The sequence below is a fragment of the Gymnoscopelus microlampas genome, assembly GCF_963454915.1.
Source record: "Gymnoscopelus microlampas genome assembly, chromosome: 24".
Taxonomy (NCBI): Eukaryota; Metazoa; Chordata; class Actinopteri; order Myctophiformes; family Myctophidae; genus Gymnoscopelus; species Gymnoscopelus microlampas.
This window is the reverse complement of record NC_139961.1, coordinates 6,667,793-6,690,231: the sequence shown is the minus strand read 5'-3', so window position 1 is coordinate 6,690,231 and position 22,439 is coordinate 6,667,793. Positions and strand designations below refer to the sequence as shown.

Here is a 22,439-nt window from a genome sequence, read left to right as displayed (position 1 = left end):
TACAAGCTCGTAGCGCGGCACTCGGTGCCGCGCTATGAGCTTGTAGATCTGCTATTTTTGAATAGCCCAAAGTGTAAAATATTGCTTATTAGCTCAAATCAAAAAATGACACAGTTCCAGGTCTTAATGGGTTAATGTCGGGAGCCGTTCCTTTTCAAGGTTATGTCAGTGAAAACACCACACCTGCAATGTGTATAAAAATGTATTGTCATTCTCATCTGAAGCTCACACGTTGTGAGCTTGTAGATCGGCTATTTTTGGCGAAGAGATTTGGTGTGGAAAAGAAAACCAAGTAAAGTGCAAGTGAAGAGAGTCTAAGTGGTTAAACTGAAGTGATATCGATGAATTCCACATATTGTCAAAGTATTCTGGGGCACCCCTGGGGCTTACGCACGCAGACATCCCACCCTGGAAAAAGTCATTTCAGGGAGGTCAAGAAAATATATGAACATATCTATTTTTATATAAACCACGTATATGTTTAACATATATGTGGATATACATGATCTATATATGACACATATATTTCCTATACATCCACATATATGCACATTTATGAACCTGAATATGGCATATATGCAGCATTTATTTTGCATATAATTACCATATATTGGCATATATGTTCATATATTTAGTAGGTGGGCTCTATTTACGGGAGACTCCTGCAACTTAAAGGAGAATTTTGGACTAAAGTTCTCTTACGTTTTCTATGATGTTATATCTTAGGATGAATGGTACAATAGAAAAATGTCATAATTCCATTCTGGGTCCGCCACAGCTTAAAACGTGGGCGGATAGGCCTTGCGTTAGATCGCGTATTTTAATAGTTTTTTTTTTTTTTGTGTGAGATCTGACGTTCATAGTGACAGAACACTGTAAAAAAAAAACGAGATTTCAATCTCGTCTAGAGAGACTTAGGTTATTTTCTTTTCTTTTTTTTTGGTTGCATAGTGTTCTGTCACTATGAACGTCAGATCTCAAAAAAAAATCACACCCTATGTGAAGAGAGTGGTGCCTTTGATGAGCCCCGTATTGATGTTGTCATCAATGTTTGTTTATTGGACAGACATACATACATACGGACAAAGCCAGATATAGGAGTGGTTGGCACCACTCAAAAAAAGCTATTAAAATATGCGATCTAGCGCAAGGCCTATCCGCGCACGTTTTAAGCTGTGGCAGACCCGGGATGGAGTTATGAACATGTTTCTACTGTACCATTCATCCTAAGATATCATAACGTCATAGAAAAGGTAAAAAAAACCTTAGTCCAAAATTCTCCTTCAAGGGAGAGGTGGGATGTCTGCGCACGGCCTTTGAAAAACCTTGCTTTAGACTATGCCAACCTAATCTGTTTTTTTACCACAGATTATTTCTTTATCACAGCCTTATTTAGTCCCAAAAAATAATCTGCTTATTTAACGTTAAGCTTGTTGGTGGGGAACTCGCACCAACTGCATGCATGGGTGAGCGATTGGCACGAGGAAGTATCTCCATTACTGCCTGTATTAATGCCTACGGTGTGGGAGTGGGACAGCAGTACAGTATGAATGATGTGAGGCTGTCTTGACTGCACCGTCCTCCCACACACCTCGTCATGACATGAATACAGTCTGGCGGTGGGTGAGTCATTTACTGGAGCTTGTGATATAGTAGCTAGAGGCCTTGTACTGTAGTATGGAGGCTGTGATAGTGACTACAGACATCCCACCCTGGAAAACTAATTTCAGGGAGGTCAAAAAATATATGAACATATGTTTTTTTTTATACGTGCCACTTATATGTTTAACATATACTGTATGTGGATATATATATGAGCTATATATGACACATGTTTAACGTGTGTGTGTGTGTGTGTGTGTGTGTGTGTGTGTGTGTGTGTGTGTGTGTGTGTGTGTGTATATATATATATATATATATATATATATATATATATATATATATATGAGCTATATATGACACATATATTTCCTATAAATCGACAAATATATATGCACCTATATGAACCTGAATATGGCATATATGCAGCATATATTTTGCATATATTTAAAATATATTGGCATATATGTTAATATATTTAGTAGGCGGGCTCTGGACCGGATCCGGCATTTGCGGGAGAGTGTCCGCAAATGCCGGGTGTCTGTCTGGGAGCAGACTCTAATTTCCGGGAGGTTCTGGAACCGGTTTTATCTAAACTGTCAGAGCTGGTTATGTGGACTTCACGTCTGCTATGAGATTATTAATTCCGGCGGTTCTCAAACGTTTACATTTCAAGGACCACCACAACTCTTGAGTGTGTACAAATGGAACCAAATGGACCCGCACGGGTCCATTTGGTTCCATTTGTACACTCTCAGAGTTACAGACCTGTAAGGATCCATTTGTGCAAAAACTGGTACGGAATCGGACTGTTAAGAGGGAATCGTTAAGGAAGCCAACCCTATTTACAGGGTGAACAGTACTAGAGAGAGTGCATGTGAAGGTTGTGATCGTAGCTATAGACCAGGGCTACTTGACTTAAGATGGCTCAGGGGCCACTCAGCAACATACAAAAAGCTAAAAATGTCGGTCCTATTTTGGAATTTTCACACTACACATTGCAATAGGGCAGGCAAGGCTGGTGTCACTCCACGGCTGCGGCTAGCCCCGCCCCCGGTCGGTGGGGTCGACACCTCCCTTCACTCGGAGGTTCGCTAATAGTAGCCTGCTGGTTGGTGCTCTTTCAGCAGTGTTTCGCCAAAATGGGAACGAATTGTTTTATGAAAACGGTCCCACGGCTTCTCACCATCGCGGAGTTGAGAACAAAGGGGCTAAAATGGACAACGGACTCACTTTTCACCGCATTCCCAAATGGAAGCCAGCCAGGTCTCCCGACGTAACAAAGAGACGACGCATGGCTTGGTTGTCTGACACCCCAGATGACAGAAAAAAGACGTGGAAGCAAAACGCAAGATAGCACACCTCAGGATCCATGTAGAGAGGGTTATAGGCACTATACGCAACAAGTACCATATATTAAATGGTAGGGTACCCATCACTCTGACGCATACACCTAGCCTGGTTCCAAACAGGCTGATAATCAGGCTAGCATAAACCAGGAGTGGGCGAGGACATGACAATCCTTGACAAAGTTGTCTGAGCGTGCTGTGGTCTGACTAACTTGTGCACCAGTGTGGTTCTGAAACTATTTGTAATAGTACCCTTCTGCATAGTAAAAGCAGACATGATATTATGCTCTGTAGATACATTATCTGTTCCCTTTTTATGTACATAGTAGTAACCTGTACATGTTTTCAATTATAAGAATTTCAGTTATAAGAAAATGTACATTTTTATATCATATTCTTTTCACTGTACCTGTTTATTGTGTGTGTATGTCTGTTTGTTTTTGAAAAAAAAAGTTAGCAACCCATATATTTGAACGGAAATGTATATTTTTATCCTATGCTTCACACTACATTTGCATTCATTTTTTGGTTTGACCATGACGGGCCGCAGAGACGCTACGTTGGGGCCGCATGCGGCCCGCGGGTTGAGTAGCACTGCTATAGACTGATCATGTGAAGGTCGAGATCTTAGGCTCAGTATGTGCAGGTTGTAGTCTTAGTTATATTATGTGATATATTGTGTGACTCATTATGTGAAGGTTGTGATCGTAGCTACAGAGCCAGTGTGTGTGTATGTGAGTGTGAGTGTGAGTGAGTGAGTGAGTGAGTGAGTGAGTGAGTGAGTGAGTGAGTGAGTGAGTGAGTGAGTGAGTGAGTGAGTGAGTGTGTGAGTGTGTGTGTGAGTGTGTGCACGCGTGCGAGCGCGCGCGTGCGTGTGTGCGCGTGCGTGTGTGCGTGTGCGTGTGTGTATGTTGGTTAATTGTAGCTGCAGTAGGAGAGCGCCAGCATATGGCACCACCGTGGACGTGTGCGTTATTAACAAGCGCCGGCTTCTTGTCTTTCATCCTCACACTTCCCTTCTTCCCTCATGCCCTCCACCCCCCTCCCCCTCCCCTCCACGCTCTCTCACACCGTCTGCTCCCTCCCCTCCCTCCCTCCCTCTCTCTCTCTCTCTCTCTCTCTCTCTCTCCCTCAGAGTGTGAGAGAGGGAGTGACGCATCATCATCCGTTATTCCACACTGAACACTGAGTCGATTGCTCCTCCTCTGAGCCGTGGTTTCATATCTCATCAAGAAGAATGCCAGCCCTAACCGCGCCTGGCTCCAGATTAACCGATCAAGACCGGGGAACGCATCTGTGTGTCATTTTAAGATTGCTTGGCCAAAAATAGCAGATCTACAAGCTCATAGCGCGGCACCGAGTGCTATGAGCTTGTAGATCTGCTATGTTTTTAAATATTTAGGAAAGTTTGTGCAAATCTTATGTTTAAAGCGAACATTTTTAACTCCAATCTGTGCTTCTGAGGGGTCCCTGGAAGAACATATTATGAAATGGGGGTCCGCGGCCAAATACATATCATTTTGGGGGTCCTTGACATGGAAAAGTTGGAGCACCACTGACAAATGTTCATATTTTCAAAAGAAGTTTTCAAGAAAAGTTAATTTAAAAATAAAATAGCCGAATAACTCAACTTAAAATGACACAGACGTTTTCCCGGATTGAATCTTTCCCGGATTTAATGGGTTAAAAAAAAATCAGGTGCGCACAGTGCCACAGGCAGACCTATTTGTAGCTCCACCGTGAGACGAGAGGCGCGAGAGGTATGAGGAGATATCTATTAGAGGGAGAGATTTCACTGCTAAATCAAGCCGGGGAAAAAAAATTAATAAAAAATCCACACACATTGCGGCGGCATCTCAATCATTTTCAATTATTGCACCCCCGCCTTTTATGTTTGTGATTGTGGCGGGTTGCTAGCTACTTGACGTTAATTATCCGTTCGAGTCCAAGGTTATTATGACAGCAACGGGGGAGCGTAGACATCAAACGCATTTCGTAGCAACATTGCAGTGTGAAGTACGGATGCTTTTTTATGAGGAACAACTATTATACAGATTTAAAGACGGGGTGCCGTGACATTCAGCGATTGTTTCTCCCCCTAAAACATGATCATCAGGTATTATGGTTATACTGGGAGGAAGATTTTTTCAAAAAAGTGTACAGAAAGTGTTAAAATTATGTTTTATGTGGACACGCCTCCAGTTCATTAAGTATACCTGGTTCTCACCTTAGCACCTCCTCCACCACCTTAGCACCACCCACCTGTCCTAGTCCCTCCTCCTCATCCTCATTCCCACACCTGTTGTGTTATGATAACGAGGGGGAGGGTATAATTTTACTGTGTCATTAAAGTGCTGTTTTTCTATTGGCACGTTTGACCCTCAAGGTTTCAGCCTCCAGGAAGAAACTCAAAATAGTCAGAGAAGACATAAAACACCATAAAAACACCACCAGGGGGCTTAATGAAGTTCTATCAACCTCATAGACACATGAACGACAGAAAAAGTGCAAAACCATGGCACCACCTCTTTAAACAATTACAGTAAACTCTATCATGGTTGACCGGAGTCCCTCAGGGCCCTATACTGGTGTATGTTCTGCTTTCTTTTATTGTGGGGAAAGCTTTCGCAACAAAAATAGCGGCGTAAGCTTTGTCGATCGGCTGTGTTCAGCGAAAGCTTTCCCCACAATGCGGCTGCTCAGACAACTACTGATCAGAGATGTGGGCTATCGGAGCACGCTGGCGCAGTCGGTAGCGCTGTCGCTTCACAGCTAGTAGGTCCTGGGGAGGCCGGGGACGCTGGGGGCGTGTTCTCTCCTCCGCGTCATCAGTGCCCATACCCTAGATGGGGTTGGTGAAAGGGCCCACTCTGTGTGGAGTTTGCATGTTCTCCCCGTGTCCCCTAGGGTAGATACCCTCACAAAAAAACATGCAGTAATCCTGGTCACTATACTGCATCCCCCTGGTCAGCCGGGGCGCCTGATGGAGGGGAAAGGAACTGGTTGGAATAACGTGTTCCTTCCACGCGCTACGTCCTACCGGGAAAACTGACCCGCTGTCAGCGGCCTGCTCACTCCTCATAAGTTGAAGGAGGTTCTGGGCTCTCCCCAGGCTGGCAGAGGGAGAGTAGCGCCCAGGATTACAAGCTTAGGCATTGGCACCGGGTGAAAAATGGGTTACAAAATTGTGGGATAAAATAAATGAAAAAATCTTTGCTTCTGGGGGGGTCCCTGGAACAAAGGACTGCTGCCACTCGTATTTATCATTTAAAAACACAACTAAATACCTTTGTGTTTGCCGCTGCCTTTGATTGAGTTCCTTTTCTATCCTTTTTTTTCTCTTCTTCTTTTGTGCGTCCTAATTGTATAAGTGTGCTTCCTTTGCTTGATGTTCTGTGTAAAGCACATTGAATTGCCTTGTTGTTGAAATGTGCTACACACATAAAACTGCCTTTCCCTCTGTGGGTCATTTTATAGAGCAACTGCTTCAATGCTGTTTGGCGTCTTCCAGTGGTGTAAAGTAACTAAGTACATTTACTCAAGTACTGTACTTGAGTACAATTTTGAGGTACTTTTACTTTACTGGAGTATTTCCAATTCGTCTATACTTTTACTTCTACTCCACTAACATCTCAGAGGCAAATATTGTACTTTCACTCCACTACAATTATTTGAAACCTTTAGTTACTAGTTACTTTGCAGGCCGATCTACAAGCTCACAACCTGAGCTTGTAGATCTGCTATTTTCAAACATTTTAGTACTTTTAACTTGTGGTACTTTAAGTACATTTTGATACCAATACTTTTGTACTTTTACTCAAGTACATTTTGAATTCCCGACTTTTCCTTGTAACAGAGTACTTCTACATTGCAGTATTGATACTTTTTACTTAAAGTAAAACACTTGAGTACCTTTTCCACCACTGGCGTCTTCACATGTTATATGTGTGGGGTAAACTTAAAGGATTCTACCAGCACTAATAATGTCTGTTCAAAGTTTGAGCATTTTATTGTAATTGATGTGATTAAATAGCGCACTTGCCCGCCAACAAGCATAAAGTTGTTCTATTAAAAAAATTTGGCACGTTGTTTTAGGCACCGTAACACAGCTCTGGGATGATCCATCGTCAACCAGAGAAGAAGTACTGTATGTGGATGTGACATCATTCCAAAAAACGTCACTTCCGCCCGCCCTGACGATGGGATTTTCAGAAAAACAAACTCAGTTGCTGTTTTTTGCATTGAAAACCACTGTTTTCAGGCGAGCCACAGCCCCAAAATGGCGGATCACGGTTGGAATGTTGTGGTTCGTCTGAATACACAGATCCCCCTTCCCTCCGCCTTTTTTGTTTTTTTTGGAACAAAATGTCGCCTCCACAGCATTTCAAATATCATCGGATGAAGGTAATTACGCTGGCAAGCCAAGGGGATAACAAACGATGTTTAATACCTTGGCGGGTGATGTGTTAATGGCTCAAGATTTTGAGTTTATATTTCTTTCAAGATTCTTTAAAAATATGAAAATAGACAATTTGTTAAACTAAAATATTGGATACTGACTAAAACTGAAACTAAATTAAACTAAAACTGTGGTTTTAGTTAGTTTTAATTTGTTTTGTAAACACACTATACAGGTTCAGTTAGTTATTGTTTTATAAAGACTATTCTTTTTTTTTTTTTCTCAATTCTAGTCGTCATTATTTCATGACTTTTATTTCACTACAATAATAACCCAGAAAGCAACCCAAACAACACATCTCCATAAATTCAAGGCTTCACGAGGTGATTCATTAACAGGGGAATAAAAGGTCATTTTAGGGGATACAGAAGTATTCCTGGAATTGCCTAACAATGTTGTTCCAATCCGACAGCACAAACCTTCTGCACAGCTCCAAAGCAATTACAGCCATTCCACCCAAATTGACAAGAGAGGCTGCGCACACAGTGTTGCCAGATTCTGAGAGAGAAACATGCAACCAGGTCTACGTAAAAGAAGCCCAAAATAAGCGACTAAGGGCAGGTCATGTCAAACTTTATTGTCCAATATTGTTTTAGAACAATTAACATCATGTATTCGGCCATGGAACCCCATCTGAAAATATGTTGTGCCAGTGACCCCCATATCAAGATTTTTTGAACAATAAAAAACAGCCTCCGCACACTCAAAAATGCAAAAATTCTGATTAAAAAAGAATATATATATATATATATATATATATATATATATGTATGTATATATATATATATATATATATATATATATATGGCAAGCTTTCAGTCATACATCCTCTTCCAAAATGTCACATCTACAAGATCACAACACGTCACAGCGCGTTGTGAACTTGTAGATCGGCTATTTTCAAATAGCTTACTTAAAGGCTATAGAAACAAGCCCGCAACTTCGAATATATACAAGCAACTTTACACGAAAGCAAGCCCAAAGTCACTTATAAGTCAGACACAGGATGTTTACTCCAATCTTCAAGAATACCTTGTGGGGAAAGTATGTGGGGACAGCCTATTAGGAAGAGAAATCTCATCAACATTTTGATTTGAGCACAATTCACTTCCATTTAGGGGCTGGAGTTTGTCTTCCGCCACACGGATTAAACTCGATAAAATACTTTTTTTTTCTCCAATTATCCACTTAGAGAGTTGCTGACGTTCTTTGTTGTTGTTGTTGTTTCTTTGCCTTTGCACACACGGTACAAGAAGTATGTTCCCAAACTAAAGAACAGCTGGGCTGACAAACAAATGTAGGGCTTTAGGCCACGTTTCCACGGTAACGATCAGAACAGAAAACGACAAAGTGCTGTTGCGTTCTCATTTTTTTTGTATTCTGCGTCTACACGGAGACTAGTGATGCGTGGGTCAGTTTTTTTCATAACCCGCCCCGCCCGCCCCGCACGGGAACCCAACCCGCCCCAACCCGTCCAGCAAAAATGAATATAAATCAACGACGCGCCCCACCCTACAACCCGCCAAAAAAAACAAAAAACAAAACACAAGCAAGTCCATTAAATTGCTTTCCAAAGAGAGAGAGAGAGGGGGACAGAGGGAGGGAGAGAGAGAGAGGGATAAAGCGTGTGCGCGCGTGAGAGAGAAGGTGCTTTTTGGTGGGGGGTTTTTCTCTTCCGTGGGTTGACCCGCAGTCCCGCGGTTCAACCCGCTGGAACCTGCGGGTTACGGGTCGGCCCGCGCATCGCTAACGGAGACGCCAAAGTGATTGAAAACGCTGTAGTGTGCATGCCAAGTGGCTAGGTGATGGGCGGTGAGAATGTATCGAGTGCTCGGATCCAATAAAACATCTTTTGTTTGTTTTTATAACTTGATACATTGTTTTTTGTAGTGTCGCTGTCAAACATAAAAAAGTTTTTTTTTTAATATTTGAATATTAATTTTCATATTCGAATATACATATTTCCCCCATATTCGAGGAATATTCGAAATTCGAATATTAATTCACTAACCCTACCAGCCACACATGCGTATAGAAAACAATCCCCAAAAGAATGCTGAATGCTGTTGGTTGGGTAGCTTGTCAATCAAGAGCGGGGGTGGGGAATGAATGCTATTGGTTGTGTAGGTTGTCAATCAAATCATCCCGTCCCTCCTATAGCATAGCCTAATTTATCGTCAATATTAGAATAAAAGGGACCATAATTTAGCAAAACGCATATCATGATGATTAAAAGGAGACTTTAAACTAGCGACTGGAAGCATATAGAATTTATGACAATTTGTATTAAGGTAAGAAAATCTAGTCAAAAGTTCGTCAAAAACCCATCCGCTTAAGCCTTACAATGAGAGAATATTCTTTCTGACACCTGCAGGCCACCTACTGGCCATTCATATGAACTGTCTCTCTTCCGTATTGGCCTCATTGTAAATATGTCAGGCCGGCCCCTTGCGTGCAATGAGCCTGGCTGTCGAGCTGCCCAAGGGACCAGCGCCCGCATGTACCTGTCAAACTACTCCACTAGAGTGAAAGACGCCCACGGGCACAACACCAGAGGGAGCTCCCCACTGATCTCATTCCCCCCAGATTCGGCACAAAACATGGGGATGAATTCATTCTACTATTATGCCACCACAATGTGGAACAGCCCTGAGTCAGAACAGCTAACACAGGGAAAGCTGTGCCAGAACCTTCCCAACTAAAACATCCGCGACAACAACCCTCCACACGTCTTCTCCTTTCTGGCTCCCAAACTCAGTGGCGTGCACAGACATTTTGAGGGGCAGGTGCTCAAGTAAATTATACTTTTTTTTTGTTTACTTGGTCTGCTCTTTTTTCCCTCTACACCTATACCTCTTTGCCAAAAATAGCCGATCTACAAGCCCACAACGCCTCGCAGCGCGAGGCGTTGTGATCTTGTAGATCAGCTATTTTTGGCTAAAGTTCTCCTCAGAAAAGGCATGCTAGGTTTCGAGTGGTTATGGTAAAAAGAAAAATCATATCACATAAAGATTTGGCGGACCCACTGTAGTAACTCTGAGGACCCCCTAGGGGTCCCGGACCCCCTGTTGAAGACCCCTGCTGTAAACTGGAAGGGGCACTCTAAGGGGCACTTCTGGTCAAGAGGGCAAAGGGCAGGTGCTCTAGCTCCACCTAGAGTCTATCTGTGCACGTCCCTGCCCAAACTGTGGAACAGACTCCTCCATTGCAGTTAGAACTGCAGACTCACTCTCGAAATTAGTGTTGATTTCGTCGACTAAAACTATGACGAAAAATGTCTGTTGACTACCTTCTTTCACTGACGAAAACTAAATAGAAACTAAGCTATGATGACTAAATCTATGACTAAATGTATTGACAATTTCGTCAACAAATAAAAACTAGACTAAAATGTTTGTGAGGGACTAGTGGAGAAGAGATCCAGTAGAACTAAAGCTCCAGTAGAACTAAAGATCCAGTAGAACTAAAGCTCACAACGCGTCGCGCTGCGACGCGTTGTGAGCTTGTAGATCGGCTATTTTCAGCATGCAGCTAAGTGAAAATTATTTCTATGCCATCACGGCCAGCCAAAAATACATTTTAGTCGACTAAATGAACTGCGACTATAATCTTATGATATTTAGTCGACTAAAACTGTACTAAAAGTAAAACATTTCAGGTGACTAAAATATGATATGATGATAAAACTAAATCAAAATTTGCTGTCAAAATCAACACTGCTCCCAATCTTCCGCCGTAATCTGAAGACTAACCTCTTCAGACTTCACCTTATAGTCTGTAGCACCTAGCATTGACGACCTTGCAGGCTTATTCAGTATCTAGTATTCGTGCGAACACTCTGTGACAAACTGGTCTTGTTAAGAGAACTTCAACAACTTGAATGTGTGCATGACCTGGCTGGAATTGACAGCTGTGTTTTCCCCTTAAAAGCCCACAGCAACACTCCAAACTTGACCATGTTTTTCTTTGGCTTCTGCAGGTCAATAAGTACAAAATTATGTTGTTGAGGAAGAGCAAAAGAACAAAAGAGGTGCCTTTTGCTCCAACGTTTATTTCGGCAGTTGTTGCACTTCAGAGATTTTCAAACCAGACGATCAGCGATCGTCTGGTTTGAAAGACAATGTCGCGAACAGCATGTGTGATTGGTCAGACTGCCAGCAATGTACTGTTTTTAGGAGAAAGTTTTGAAGAAAATGTAGGTACAAACACCTCCCCTCTCAACGAAATCAATGGAGAAAGTTGCACACGTTTTCTCCACTTGTGTCTGTCAACCACCAGAAACAGCGAAAGTTCAGAGGCAAAATGATTTCAGAGCATGCCCGAGGTTGATGTACACAAACAAACAAACAGCGGAGCTCTGTGGTCAAATCAGTTAAATCACAGAGCGTTCTAGCACTGTGGGCAGGGTGCTAAAGTTCACCACTCAGAGTGGAGCTGCAAAACCAGTACAAAACAGTTTTTGTCCTCTGAGGACTTTGTTCAGTTTTGGCAAGAAGACGTGCCAAACAGAGCTGAAACTATAATGTTTGGGGTCATTTTAACATCTACTCAGGCTTTTGTGTTTCACCCCAGACAGTTGCTTGATTCAGTATTGAAATATTTGATATTTGATACTTTTATATTCCTTTATAGTCCTTATAATACGTGAGGGGGAAGCTTTTTTTTTTTTCAATTACATTTTTCTTTACTTTTTTGTGATTTTTTGGGGGGAAATGTAAATAAAAAATAAAAAAAAACATTAAAATAAAATAGATTAAAGACTTAATTGATAAAGTTCAATTTTGAACTTTATTCAATTAAGTTTGAAGTTGCAATGGTTTTGTATAGGAAGGGGGTGTGTCTGATAAAATGTAAATGTCTAAATACTGAATCAAGCAACTTAAAAAACTGTCTGGGGTGAAACACAAAAAAGCCTGAGTAGACGTTAAAATGACCGCAAACATATTTGAAAGTGAAATATCCATTTAACCACTTAAACCCAAGCCCCCAGAACCACGGTAGAACAGTGAAAGCGGCCAAGCCTGGTGGTCCAATATGATATTGCAACACTTCCACATTTTTGCGCGTGCAACTGCCATTTGTGCTCCTGCTCACGACACGTCACGACCCATGGAACCAATATTTCTTACTTCCGGGGGCTTCAAAACGCCAATGGCCAATTTCATTGAAATTAATAGCTGGGGGCGGGGCAATCCGCCCTCTAGATATATTATAACTCTATGCTTAACCCATTAAGACCTTAGGCAAATTCTACAAAATCTCTTTTAAATCCTTACAGTTTTTTGAAAAAACGTATGTTTCCATATCAGTGGTTCTCAAATTTTTTCACGTCAAGAACCCCAAAATTACATGTATTTGGGCGCGGACCCCCATCTCAAAATACTTTGTTCCAGGGACCCCCCCCCCCCCAGAAGCAAAGATTTGAGTTACAAATGTTCGCTTTAAAAAAATATATATATTCAAAGATTTGCACAAATGTTCTTGATTTTTCAAAAATAGCAGATCTACAAGCTTGTACGCGATACGAGCTTGTAGATCTGCTATTTCTGAATAGCCAAAGTGTCAAATAATGCTTTTTTAGCTCAAATGAAAAAGTGACACAGATGCGTTCCAGGTCTTAATGGGTTTAAACCCCCAGCAGCCGGTACTGTGGGGAAAGCTTCAACAAGCTTTCTTCACAATAACAGAGAACAGAACAGAGGAGGTTAACTCTCGTCTTCCTTACCTTCTCCGGGGGAGCGGGCGGGCTGAAGCGACCGGCGCACACCAGGAAGGAGTCCGGCTGGGGTTTGGCGGCCTTCACGTCCGGGTCGTCCCCGAGGACGATGTGGCCGAAGAGGTCAAAGAAGGCCCCGTGCCGGCTGGTCTTCATCCGGAAGGTGGCGCCCGCCGAGCTGGTGGCCACCGCCACGGGCACGCCGTGGTCCCGGAGGTGGCGAACCAGCCTCTCCACACCTTTAGGGATAAGGGACAATAATTATACACAATTAAACAATAATAATAAAAAAGTCAACGCATACGCTGTGGATAGAAACGCACATTTTCTCTGGCCAGCAGGATGTCCAATTCTAACACTAATAATATCTATTGCAGATGCTGAGGAGGACAATTAATCCTATATTAACCCATTAAGACCTGATGCCGCGTCTAAAAAAATCAAAATCATAAAAGAATTTCGGGAAAAAATATAAAAACATAATTTTCACGATTTTTCAAAAATAGCAGATCGGTGCCGCGTTACGAGCTTGTAGATCTGCTATTTTTGAATAGCCAATGAAATCTAAAGTGACACAGATGCGTTCCAGGTATCAATGGGTTAAAAGTACAATTTTGAGGTATTTGTACTTTACTTGAGTATTTCCAATACTTACTCCACTACATCTATAGCAAATATTGTACTTTTACTCCACTACAATTATTTGAAAACTTGATTTACTAGTTACTTTGTAGATTTTGATTATTATTACAACACATACATTAACCACTTCAGCCCTATATACATTTTGGCCATTTGAAAATAGCCGATCTACAAGCTCACAATTGAAAACTTGTGAAGTGGCACATTCTGCATAATGACTACTTTTACTTTTGGTACTTTAGGTACATTTTGATACCAATACTTTTGCACTTTTACTCAAGTACATTTTGAATTCCGGACTTTGTGTTCCTACTGTAACTATCAAATACTTGGGGGGACCCCCTGGAACCCTCTCAAGGACGCCCTGGGGGTCCACAGACCCCACGTGGAGAACGTCACAGCATCCCACATTCCTTTAACCCATTACAATCGGGAAAGCTTTTTAGATTTTAGCCATATTTTATACTTTGGCTATTCAAAAATAGCAAATATACAAGCTCATGTGCCATTTTTTTTAGATGGGTGGTCTGTGGCCAAAAATGCATTGAGAACCACTGATATAGCAACAACGTTTTTTTTTTCTTCAGAAAACTTTTAGGATTTAGAAGACATTTGTAGAACAGGCCTCAGGTCTCACTGGGTTTAACCCTTTAAGGCCTGTAGCCGATTCTACATGTCTCCTAAATCTCAACAGTTTTCTGAAAAACGTATGTTTCTACAGTATATCAGTGGTGCTCAATCTTTTTCATGTCATGGACCCCCAAAATTATATGTATTTGGCCGCGGACCCCCATCAAAATATGTTGTTCCAGGGACCCCCAGAAGCAAAGATTTGAGTTAAAAATGTTCGCTTTAAAAATATATATATTCAAAGATTTGCACACATTTTCACGATTTTTCAAAAATAGCAGATCTACAAGCTCGTAGCGCGGCACTCGGTGCCGCGCTACGAGCTTGTATATCTGCTATTTTTGAATAGCCAAAGTGTAAAATAATGCTTTTTTAGCTCAAATCTAAAAATGACAAAGCTCCAGGTCTCAGTGGGTTTAAGAGAAAAAAAAGTTATCCTTTTCGTTCTACAAAGTCATGCTTCTCCATCGGCTGAGAGAAGAAGATGAGATTCTCCTCGAAGAAATGCGACAGCACTGGCAGTCTCTGCAGACAACCGCACGAAGACATCTCTAGTGACTTATTGGAACACTGAAAGAATTTCATACAAAATATTTGGAACTAGGAGAGATCAAACCAAATCCACTTTGCTTTTTTCCCCCGTTATTTTACGGTACTACACTGATCAAATATATTATTCTAGTAATCTTTAGATAGTAAGATTATATCAAAACGGCATTAAAGGTAGGGTACGTGATATTTTTTGGTTAAAAGGTTAAAGCACTATATTGTGATAGTAATCATTGCTATAGAGTGTTTGTTCAGTAACAGGAGTCTCCCCGTCTCTCCAGCTCTTTAATAAACAGAAAATACATTTTCCGGTAGGTGTCAAAATCTCAGCCAATCAGGAGAAAGTACCCATTTTTAAGCTTCATTTGTATAGTGTTCCAGTTCACATTTTGCCTGCTCATTTCTTATCACTTCCTATTTCACTTGTTTAATCTATGTCCTGATTGAGTTCTCCTGATTGGATAAAATTGGAAATAAAACTGAAACTGAAACGAAAATGCATTTTCTGTTTTATAAAGAGCTGGAGAGACAAGGAGACTCCTTTTACTGAACAAACACTCTATAGCAATGAGTACTATCACAATATAGAGCTATTTAACACTTATTTTAACCAAAGAAAATCACTTACCCTGCCTTTAAGTTGTTTGAAGAATTAAAATGGCACAAATCATAGCCTGCTAAAAGTTTTGACAAAATTGGAGGAAACACACTTTCTGTAAGCCCCAGACTACGGTCTGATTTATATTAGCTGTGTGCTGGCGCCATGTCGTGAGTTTGCAATTCTATGTGCACAAAACTCACACGCAACTAAGTGTATCTCAAGCGTAATGGCAGAGGTGCGGTCTGTCTTCAAAACAACTGTTGTTATGGGAAGTGTCCTGCATCAAGGTGTTATGTACTCTTAATTATGACCGTGACGCTGATAACGACATCATTGGAGACGGTGTTTAAGTACCGCGCAATTTGTTTGTCGAGTATGCAAATATTATCCATCGCTATGGCAACAAGTGTGCGCTGGGTGATGGAGTGAGAGTCGGTCTAAAGTTGTTTATCTTTAAATCAATAAATGACTGAAGTGCAACGTCGAGCTGATGAATCTTCATCTGGGTTTGTGTAAATGACACTTAACACATTGAGTGCCAAAACCGTATATATACCTTTTTGCAAATACACCCGTGGAGTGCCAAAAACGGTATATATACGTTTTTTTTTATCTTTTTGTTTTTTTCGTTTCTTTCCACGCGGGAGGGGCTAGAGCAGCTCTGTAATCACCCTAGGCGATTCTGAGAAGGAAGGGACAGATGGATCACCGTGTCAAAAACGTGGCTCCCCATCCGCTTCCGTTCTATTTCCTTCTCTAAAACCCCTATAACTCCCCTAAAAACTTTTTACGCTGGGGAAAGCGATCGCTTTGCCATTGTGACCCGCGGTAAAGATGTTATCGTTCCAGCCGTTAGCCAGGCCCATCGGGCAAAATGGAAGCGTGCTTTTTTTTTGTTCATGGATCGCTCGTCATGGAGTCTACAGCTTTAACCCATTGAGACCTGAAGCCGATTCTACATGTCTCCTAAATCTCAACAGTATTCTGAAAAACGTATGTTTCTATATCAGTGGTGCTCAATCTTTTTCATGTGAAGCACCCCCAAAATGATACGTATTTGGCCGCGGACCCCCATCAAAATATGTTGTTCCAGGGACGCCCCAGAAGCAAAGATTTGAGTTAAAAATGTTCGCTTTAAAAATATATATATATTCAAAGATTTGCACACATTTTCACGATTTTTCAAAACTAGCAGATCTACAAGCTCGTAGCGTGGCACTCGCTATGAGCTTGTAGATCTGCTATTTTTGAATAGCCCTAAGTGTAAAATAATGCTTTTTAGCTCAAATCTAAAAATGACACAGTTCCAAGTCTTAATGGATTAAACAGCACAATGGAACGCAACGGTGAGATTCCAGGCACCGAACGTATGCTGTTATCATAAAATTCTGGCACCCCATGTGCCAAGAACTGAACTCAAACTGTGCAACATTATGCATAGAATATGCAACATTCTAAACCCGGGGTCTTCAAAAGGGGGACCCCTAGGGGGTCCTCAGAGTTGCTACAGGGGGGCCGCCAAATCTGTACGATAGGAAATGTGTATTTTATTGTATTTTTTTACAATAACCACATGAACCCTCGCATCCCTATTCCGGTGGGAGCATTCGCCGAAAATAGCAATATGTAGATTGGCTATTTTCGGCGAAGAAGTTTGGTGTAAACAAACAAACAATGTTTGAAGCTATCTATGAAGTCTTTATGAGTTTAATCTGCAACACATGGTATACAATATGTAGTGGGGGGTCCCTGCTTCGTCTCTCTCTCAGCTAGGGGGTCCTTGGCCTGAACAACGTTGAAGACGCCTGTTCTAAACATTCGTCTAGCACAGGGGTGCTTCAACGTTTTCAGGCCAAGGACCCCCTAGCTGAGAGAGAGATGAAGCAGGGACCCCCTCCTACTCTATATAATATTGTATAAAATTGTGTTTCAGATTAAAGTTTTTTTTTTTTTACTTAGTCTGCTCTTTTTTCCCTCTACACCTATAGCCTCTTTGCCAAAAATAGCCGATCTACAAGCTCAAGTGGTTAATGTAAAAAAATGTTAAAAAAAACCAAATCCTATCACACAAAGATTTGGCGGACCCCCTATAGTAGCTCTGAGGACAATCGAGGCAAACGTTTGAAATAATCGTGAAAGAATCGATTTGAAGTCATATCGCCCCGCCCTACAGTAGGTCCTGTATACCACTGGTTCTCAAACTTTTTCAAGGACCCCCAAATTAATATGTATTTGGCTGCGGACCCCCATCTGAAAACAGTTTGTGCCAGGGACCTCCAGAAGAGAAGATTTCTGTTTAAAAAAAATATATATTATTCAAAACGTTTTGCTATTGCTATGAATAGCCAACATATACATAAAATTAAAATAATTGCGATGGGGTCGCCTCGTTGGCCTAGAGGTCCGGGCGCATACCACATATAGGCTCTAATGACATCGTGTCGCGGGTTTGAATCCCAGTCCCAACGACGTTTCCGGCGTGTCATTCCCTGTCTCTCTCTCCCTGTTTCCTGTCTATCTCCACTGTGTACTAACAAATATCAAATATAAAAAAAGGTATTAAAGGATCTACACCATGAATTTGTGGTGGCTAAATATGTATTGTTTTACACAATAACCCAGCAATTTCTTTATTATTATTTACAGTAGCTCTTCTAGCCCCCAATAACTCACATCTGGGCCATCAAAGACCACGGGACCATTTTTATTGTGTAGAAAGACATATTTAGCCACCGGAGAGAATGCCCCCGCCCACTGTAAAAAAGATTGTGAAAATTGCTAAAACTATAGAAAGCAGTAAATGAAAAAAAATGTACACTCATTATTTATTTACTTTAATTACAAGCTAAAACAAACCTTGGTTGTAAAAAAACAAAGTTGTCCTTTAAGTAAAAGTATCAATACTGCAATGTAGAAATCCTCTGTTACAAGTAAAAGTAAGGAATTCTAAATGTACTCCTTAATCTCCAGAATGTCCCATTTCACAAGTTTTCAAATGCATAAAATGTGTACAATTGTTTTTTTAAATGGAAGATCTACAAGCTCACAATGCGATGCGATGCGCATATTATGCGATGCGGCCTTTTTGAAAAAACGTTACCCCCGCATAATTATGCGCCATTTTGCTGATTATGCGGTAAATTCTGCGATCGCATAATCGCATTTTTCTGGAGGGTCTATATCCTTGGTTCTCAAAGTGGGGTCCGGGGACCCCCAGGGGTACTTGAGGGGGTTCCAGGGGGTACCCAGCAAAATGTGTAAATATAGCAACAGAATAATTTTAACCTTTTATACTTTGGCTATTCAAAAATAGCAGATATACAAGCTCATAGCGCGGCACCGAGTGCCGCGCTATGAGCTTGTAGATCTGCTATTTTTGAAAAATCTTGAAAATTTGTGCAAATCTTTGAATATATGTTTTTTAAAGCGAACATTTGTAAGTCAAATGTTTGCTTCTGGGGGTCCCTGGAACAAAATATTTTTAGATGGGGGGCCGCGGCCAAATACATATCATTTTGGGGGTCCTTGACATGAAAAAGTTTGAGAACCACTGGTCTATATTAAAGTACCTGGCATGAGTTGGGCAGAGGGGAATATCTTCTCCTGGATCTGCCTGGTTTCAGCCAGGAGTTCTTCGGCCGTCATGGGCAGGCCCAGCTCGTCGCGGATGATCTGCGCCGCGTCCAGGGCCTTCCTCCCCATCACCTTGGACTTCACCTCCCACGTGTAGCGCTTCCCGAAGCGGTCGCACACCTCCTGGAACGACACGGTGTACAGCCTCTCTGTGTCTGCAAGGAAGAAGACAAATACCACAGAACATCATTACTCGTTCTTTTACTGTGATTTTATTGTGTTGTGTTTTTAATCCCTTGGTCTGAAATGAAAAAAAAAATAAAGATTGAATTGTTAGGCTACTTTTTTCATGTCACGCACACCCAAATTTATATATATATTTGGCCGCGGAAAATCAGAAAATATTTTGTGCCAACGATTTTAAAGACGGGGTGCCGTGATTTTCAGCGAACATAATCATCAGGTATTATGGTTATACTAGGAGGAAGATAGATTTTTTTCAAAAAAGTGCAGAGAAATTGTTAAAATTATGTTTTTATGTGGACACGCCTCCAGTTCATTAAGTATACCTGGTTCTCACCTTAGAACCTCCTCCACCACCGTAGCACCACCCACCTGTCCTAGTCCCTCCTCCTCCTCATGCCCACACCTGTTGTGTTATGATAATGAGGGGGAGGGTACAATTTGACTATGTCACTAAAGGGCTGTTTTTCTATTGGCACGTTTGACCCTCAAGGTTTCAGTCTCCAGGAAGAAACTCAAAATAGTCAGAGAAGACATAAAACACCATAATAACACCACCAGGGAGCTTAATGAAGTTGTATCAACCTCATAGACACATGAAAAACAGAAAAAGTGCAAAACCATGGCACCAGCTCTTTAAAGAAAAAAAAAATAGTATTAAAAAAATAGCAGATCTACAAGCTTGCAGCGCGGCACGAAGTGACGCGCTGTGAGCTTGTAGATCTGCTATTTTTTTTGAATAGCCAACATATAAATGGATAAAGTGGTTAAAAAGTATTGTGATGCTGTATTAGCACATTTTGCTGGGGGACCCCCTGGACCCTCCCTCAAGGACCCCAAGGGGCCCCCGGACCCCACTTTTGAGATCCCCCTGCATTACCACACCCACGTCTTATTTTTTGCAATCGAAGAAATGACAGGTGCGTGTGATCAATCACAGTATATCAGCCAGTGATCAATCGGTGCTCCAACACGCCACTCAATGCATTTCCTCATCTCTTTTAATCAATGAGAAGATTAATGTATTGTTAAATAAAATATGCGCGTCCTCTCCTACACCAAATATCATACCCAAGAATAGCAAATATACAACTACCCACATCTAGTGAGCTTGTAGATCTGCTGTTTGTTTGACGAATGTTCCCCCACCAAGTGGTTAAACGTCAAGGATAAAATGACTTTCAATCTTTCTCTCCAGTTATTTCAAACCTGTGTGTGTGCCCACCTATCCTGTAAAGCACTGTTTCCCAAACAATGGGTGGACCAATTTGTTTGGGTCACGAGTAAATATTCCCTTTTGTTCGTGTCCTACATTATACACATGAATATTTTATATATTTTTTTCCAAAATATTTTAAAAGGTTTAAACAAAAAATCTCAAATTTAAATCAATTCAACAATTCAAACTTATCAAAAGTATTTTATAAATAAAATGAAAATAATTATTTCCATAAAGTTCCATTAAAAAAAAGTTTATCAGTGAAAATCGCTTTTTTTTTTTATCTACTATTTTAGTTAACATCTAAAACGTCTAATTTTGTCATTTGGGTCTTGAGCTAAAACGTTTGGGGACCGAAAATAGCAGATCTACAAGCTCACAACGCCATACAATATCTTAAAATGTTGCAATAGACATAACTGAATGACTGACTGCAGAGCAGCTACAAACGTAGCTCTGATACCGATACATGACTGTGATATATTATATGACAGTCATGGATGAACTTCAACCTGGTGTTTGCACCTTCTCCCTCTTTGTCCCGTACATCTACATAAACGTTCACATTTCAGATATAAAGTGCTTACCTCATGGCCACGGATGTTACAATTATGTACGTTACCTAAGAAGTACCCGTATCATCCGTATTGTTAAATCAAAAGCATTTTAATCCGATCAGTGGCCATTTTCTTCCTATTTTTTTCCATGCGCTTTCACTAAGATTCGGTTGGGAGGTGTATTGCACTCTTACACATTATAACTCTATGAGGAAATGAGCCACCGATCTGATTAAAATGCTTTTTATTGGACAATACGGAGGACACGGGTACTTCTGAAGGCCCGTAAATAATTGTAACATCCATGGCCATGAGGACAACACTTTATATGTGTAGTATATTTGTACGGACCAAAGAGGGAGAAAGTGCAAACACCAGGTTGAAGTTCATGACTGTCGTATCGTTTCAGGGCTACACTGCAGCGTGTGTATACAAACAGTAAACACTGCATTCACTCTTGTTGTTTTTCCTTTTAAAACAACAACAAACTGTCAAAAAAAGGAGAGCAAATAAAGATGGTGTTTGTTTAACCTAATAATAATCCGTCCATGTCGAAGATAACATGGTTTACAGGCTGGAACGTCTTCTTCTCACACATGTTTTCTTTTGGTTTCTCTCTTCTGGTTGCAGAGCAGTGAGAGCAGCAGAGGAAAAGGGCCAACCAAAAACTAACACCAAAATGATACCGGCAGTGTTGCCAAACTTTGCGACAGAAACAAGCAACGAGGTATATTAAAACAAGCCCAAAAGAAGCGACCACACTTTAGAAACAAAGTGTAGTGAGTACCCCCCCGCCCAGACCCCCAATTGGGGAGTCTGGTCAGTGCCCACCCCCCTCTACAAGCTTGTAGATAGGCTATTTTTGTATTTGTTTAATCTAGAAATAAAAATGGACACAAATAATAGTGTTATTATAAATCAACACAAATAAGGAGGTAATACTTTCTTTCTTTTTCCCAGTATGTTTATTAAGAGAGAACACAACAACAACAGCTGAAATGAATCAGTGAAGACGAAATAAATCACTGTTTAAGAACATAAACTCAAGCCAGAGAGGTTGTTTCTGGATGGACATTTTATGGTCGTCCTGCGTTTTTTCTTCTTTTTTTTTGCAGCAGGGCTGATGGGAAATGGAGTCATCTTTCTTTCCACACAGTCCTGTGGGTTAAGCCTACAGATCTCACAACGGTAATCATGCTGTTCTGTCCTTTCTGTCAGTGGCGTAAAGTAACTAAGTACATTTACTCAAGTACTGTACTTATGTACAATGTTGAGGTATTTTTTTATTTTGCCTGCTGGAGT

The 22,439-nt window shown here is 41.1% G+C and overlaps 1 protein-coding gene across 1 annotated transcript in view; it reads right to left on the bottom strand.

Moving 5' to 3' along the window:
• Window positions 1-21,776, bottom strand: part of pudp (pseudouridine 5'-phosphatase) — a 61,224-nt gene extending 39,448 nt beyond the window's left edge. Inside the window, exons 1-3 of the mRNA XM_084051161.1 lie at window positions 21,669-21,776; window positions 19,115-19,333; window positions 13,133-13,362 (exon numbers count right to left, since the gene is read on the bottom strand). Of these exons, the coding sequence (XP_083907287.1) occupies window positions 13,133-13,362; window positions 19,115-19,333; window positions 21,669-21,735 (516 nt within the window). The 5' untranslated portion in view covers window positions 21,736-21,776. The remainder of the gene's footprint in view (window positions 1-13,132; window positions 13,363-19,114; window positions 19,334-21,668) is intronic.
• Between the last annotated feature and the right edge of the window lie 663 nt (window positions 21,777-22,439).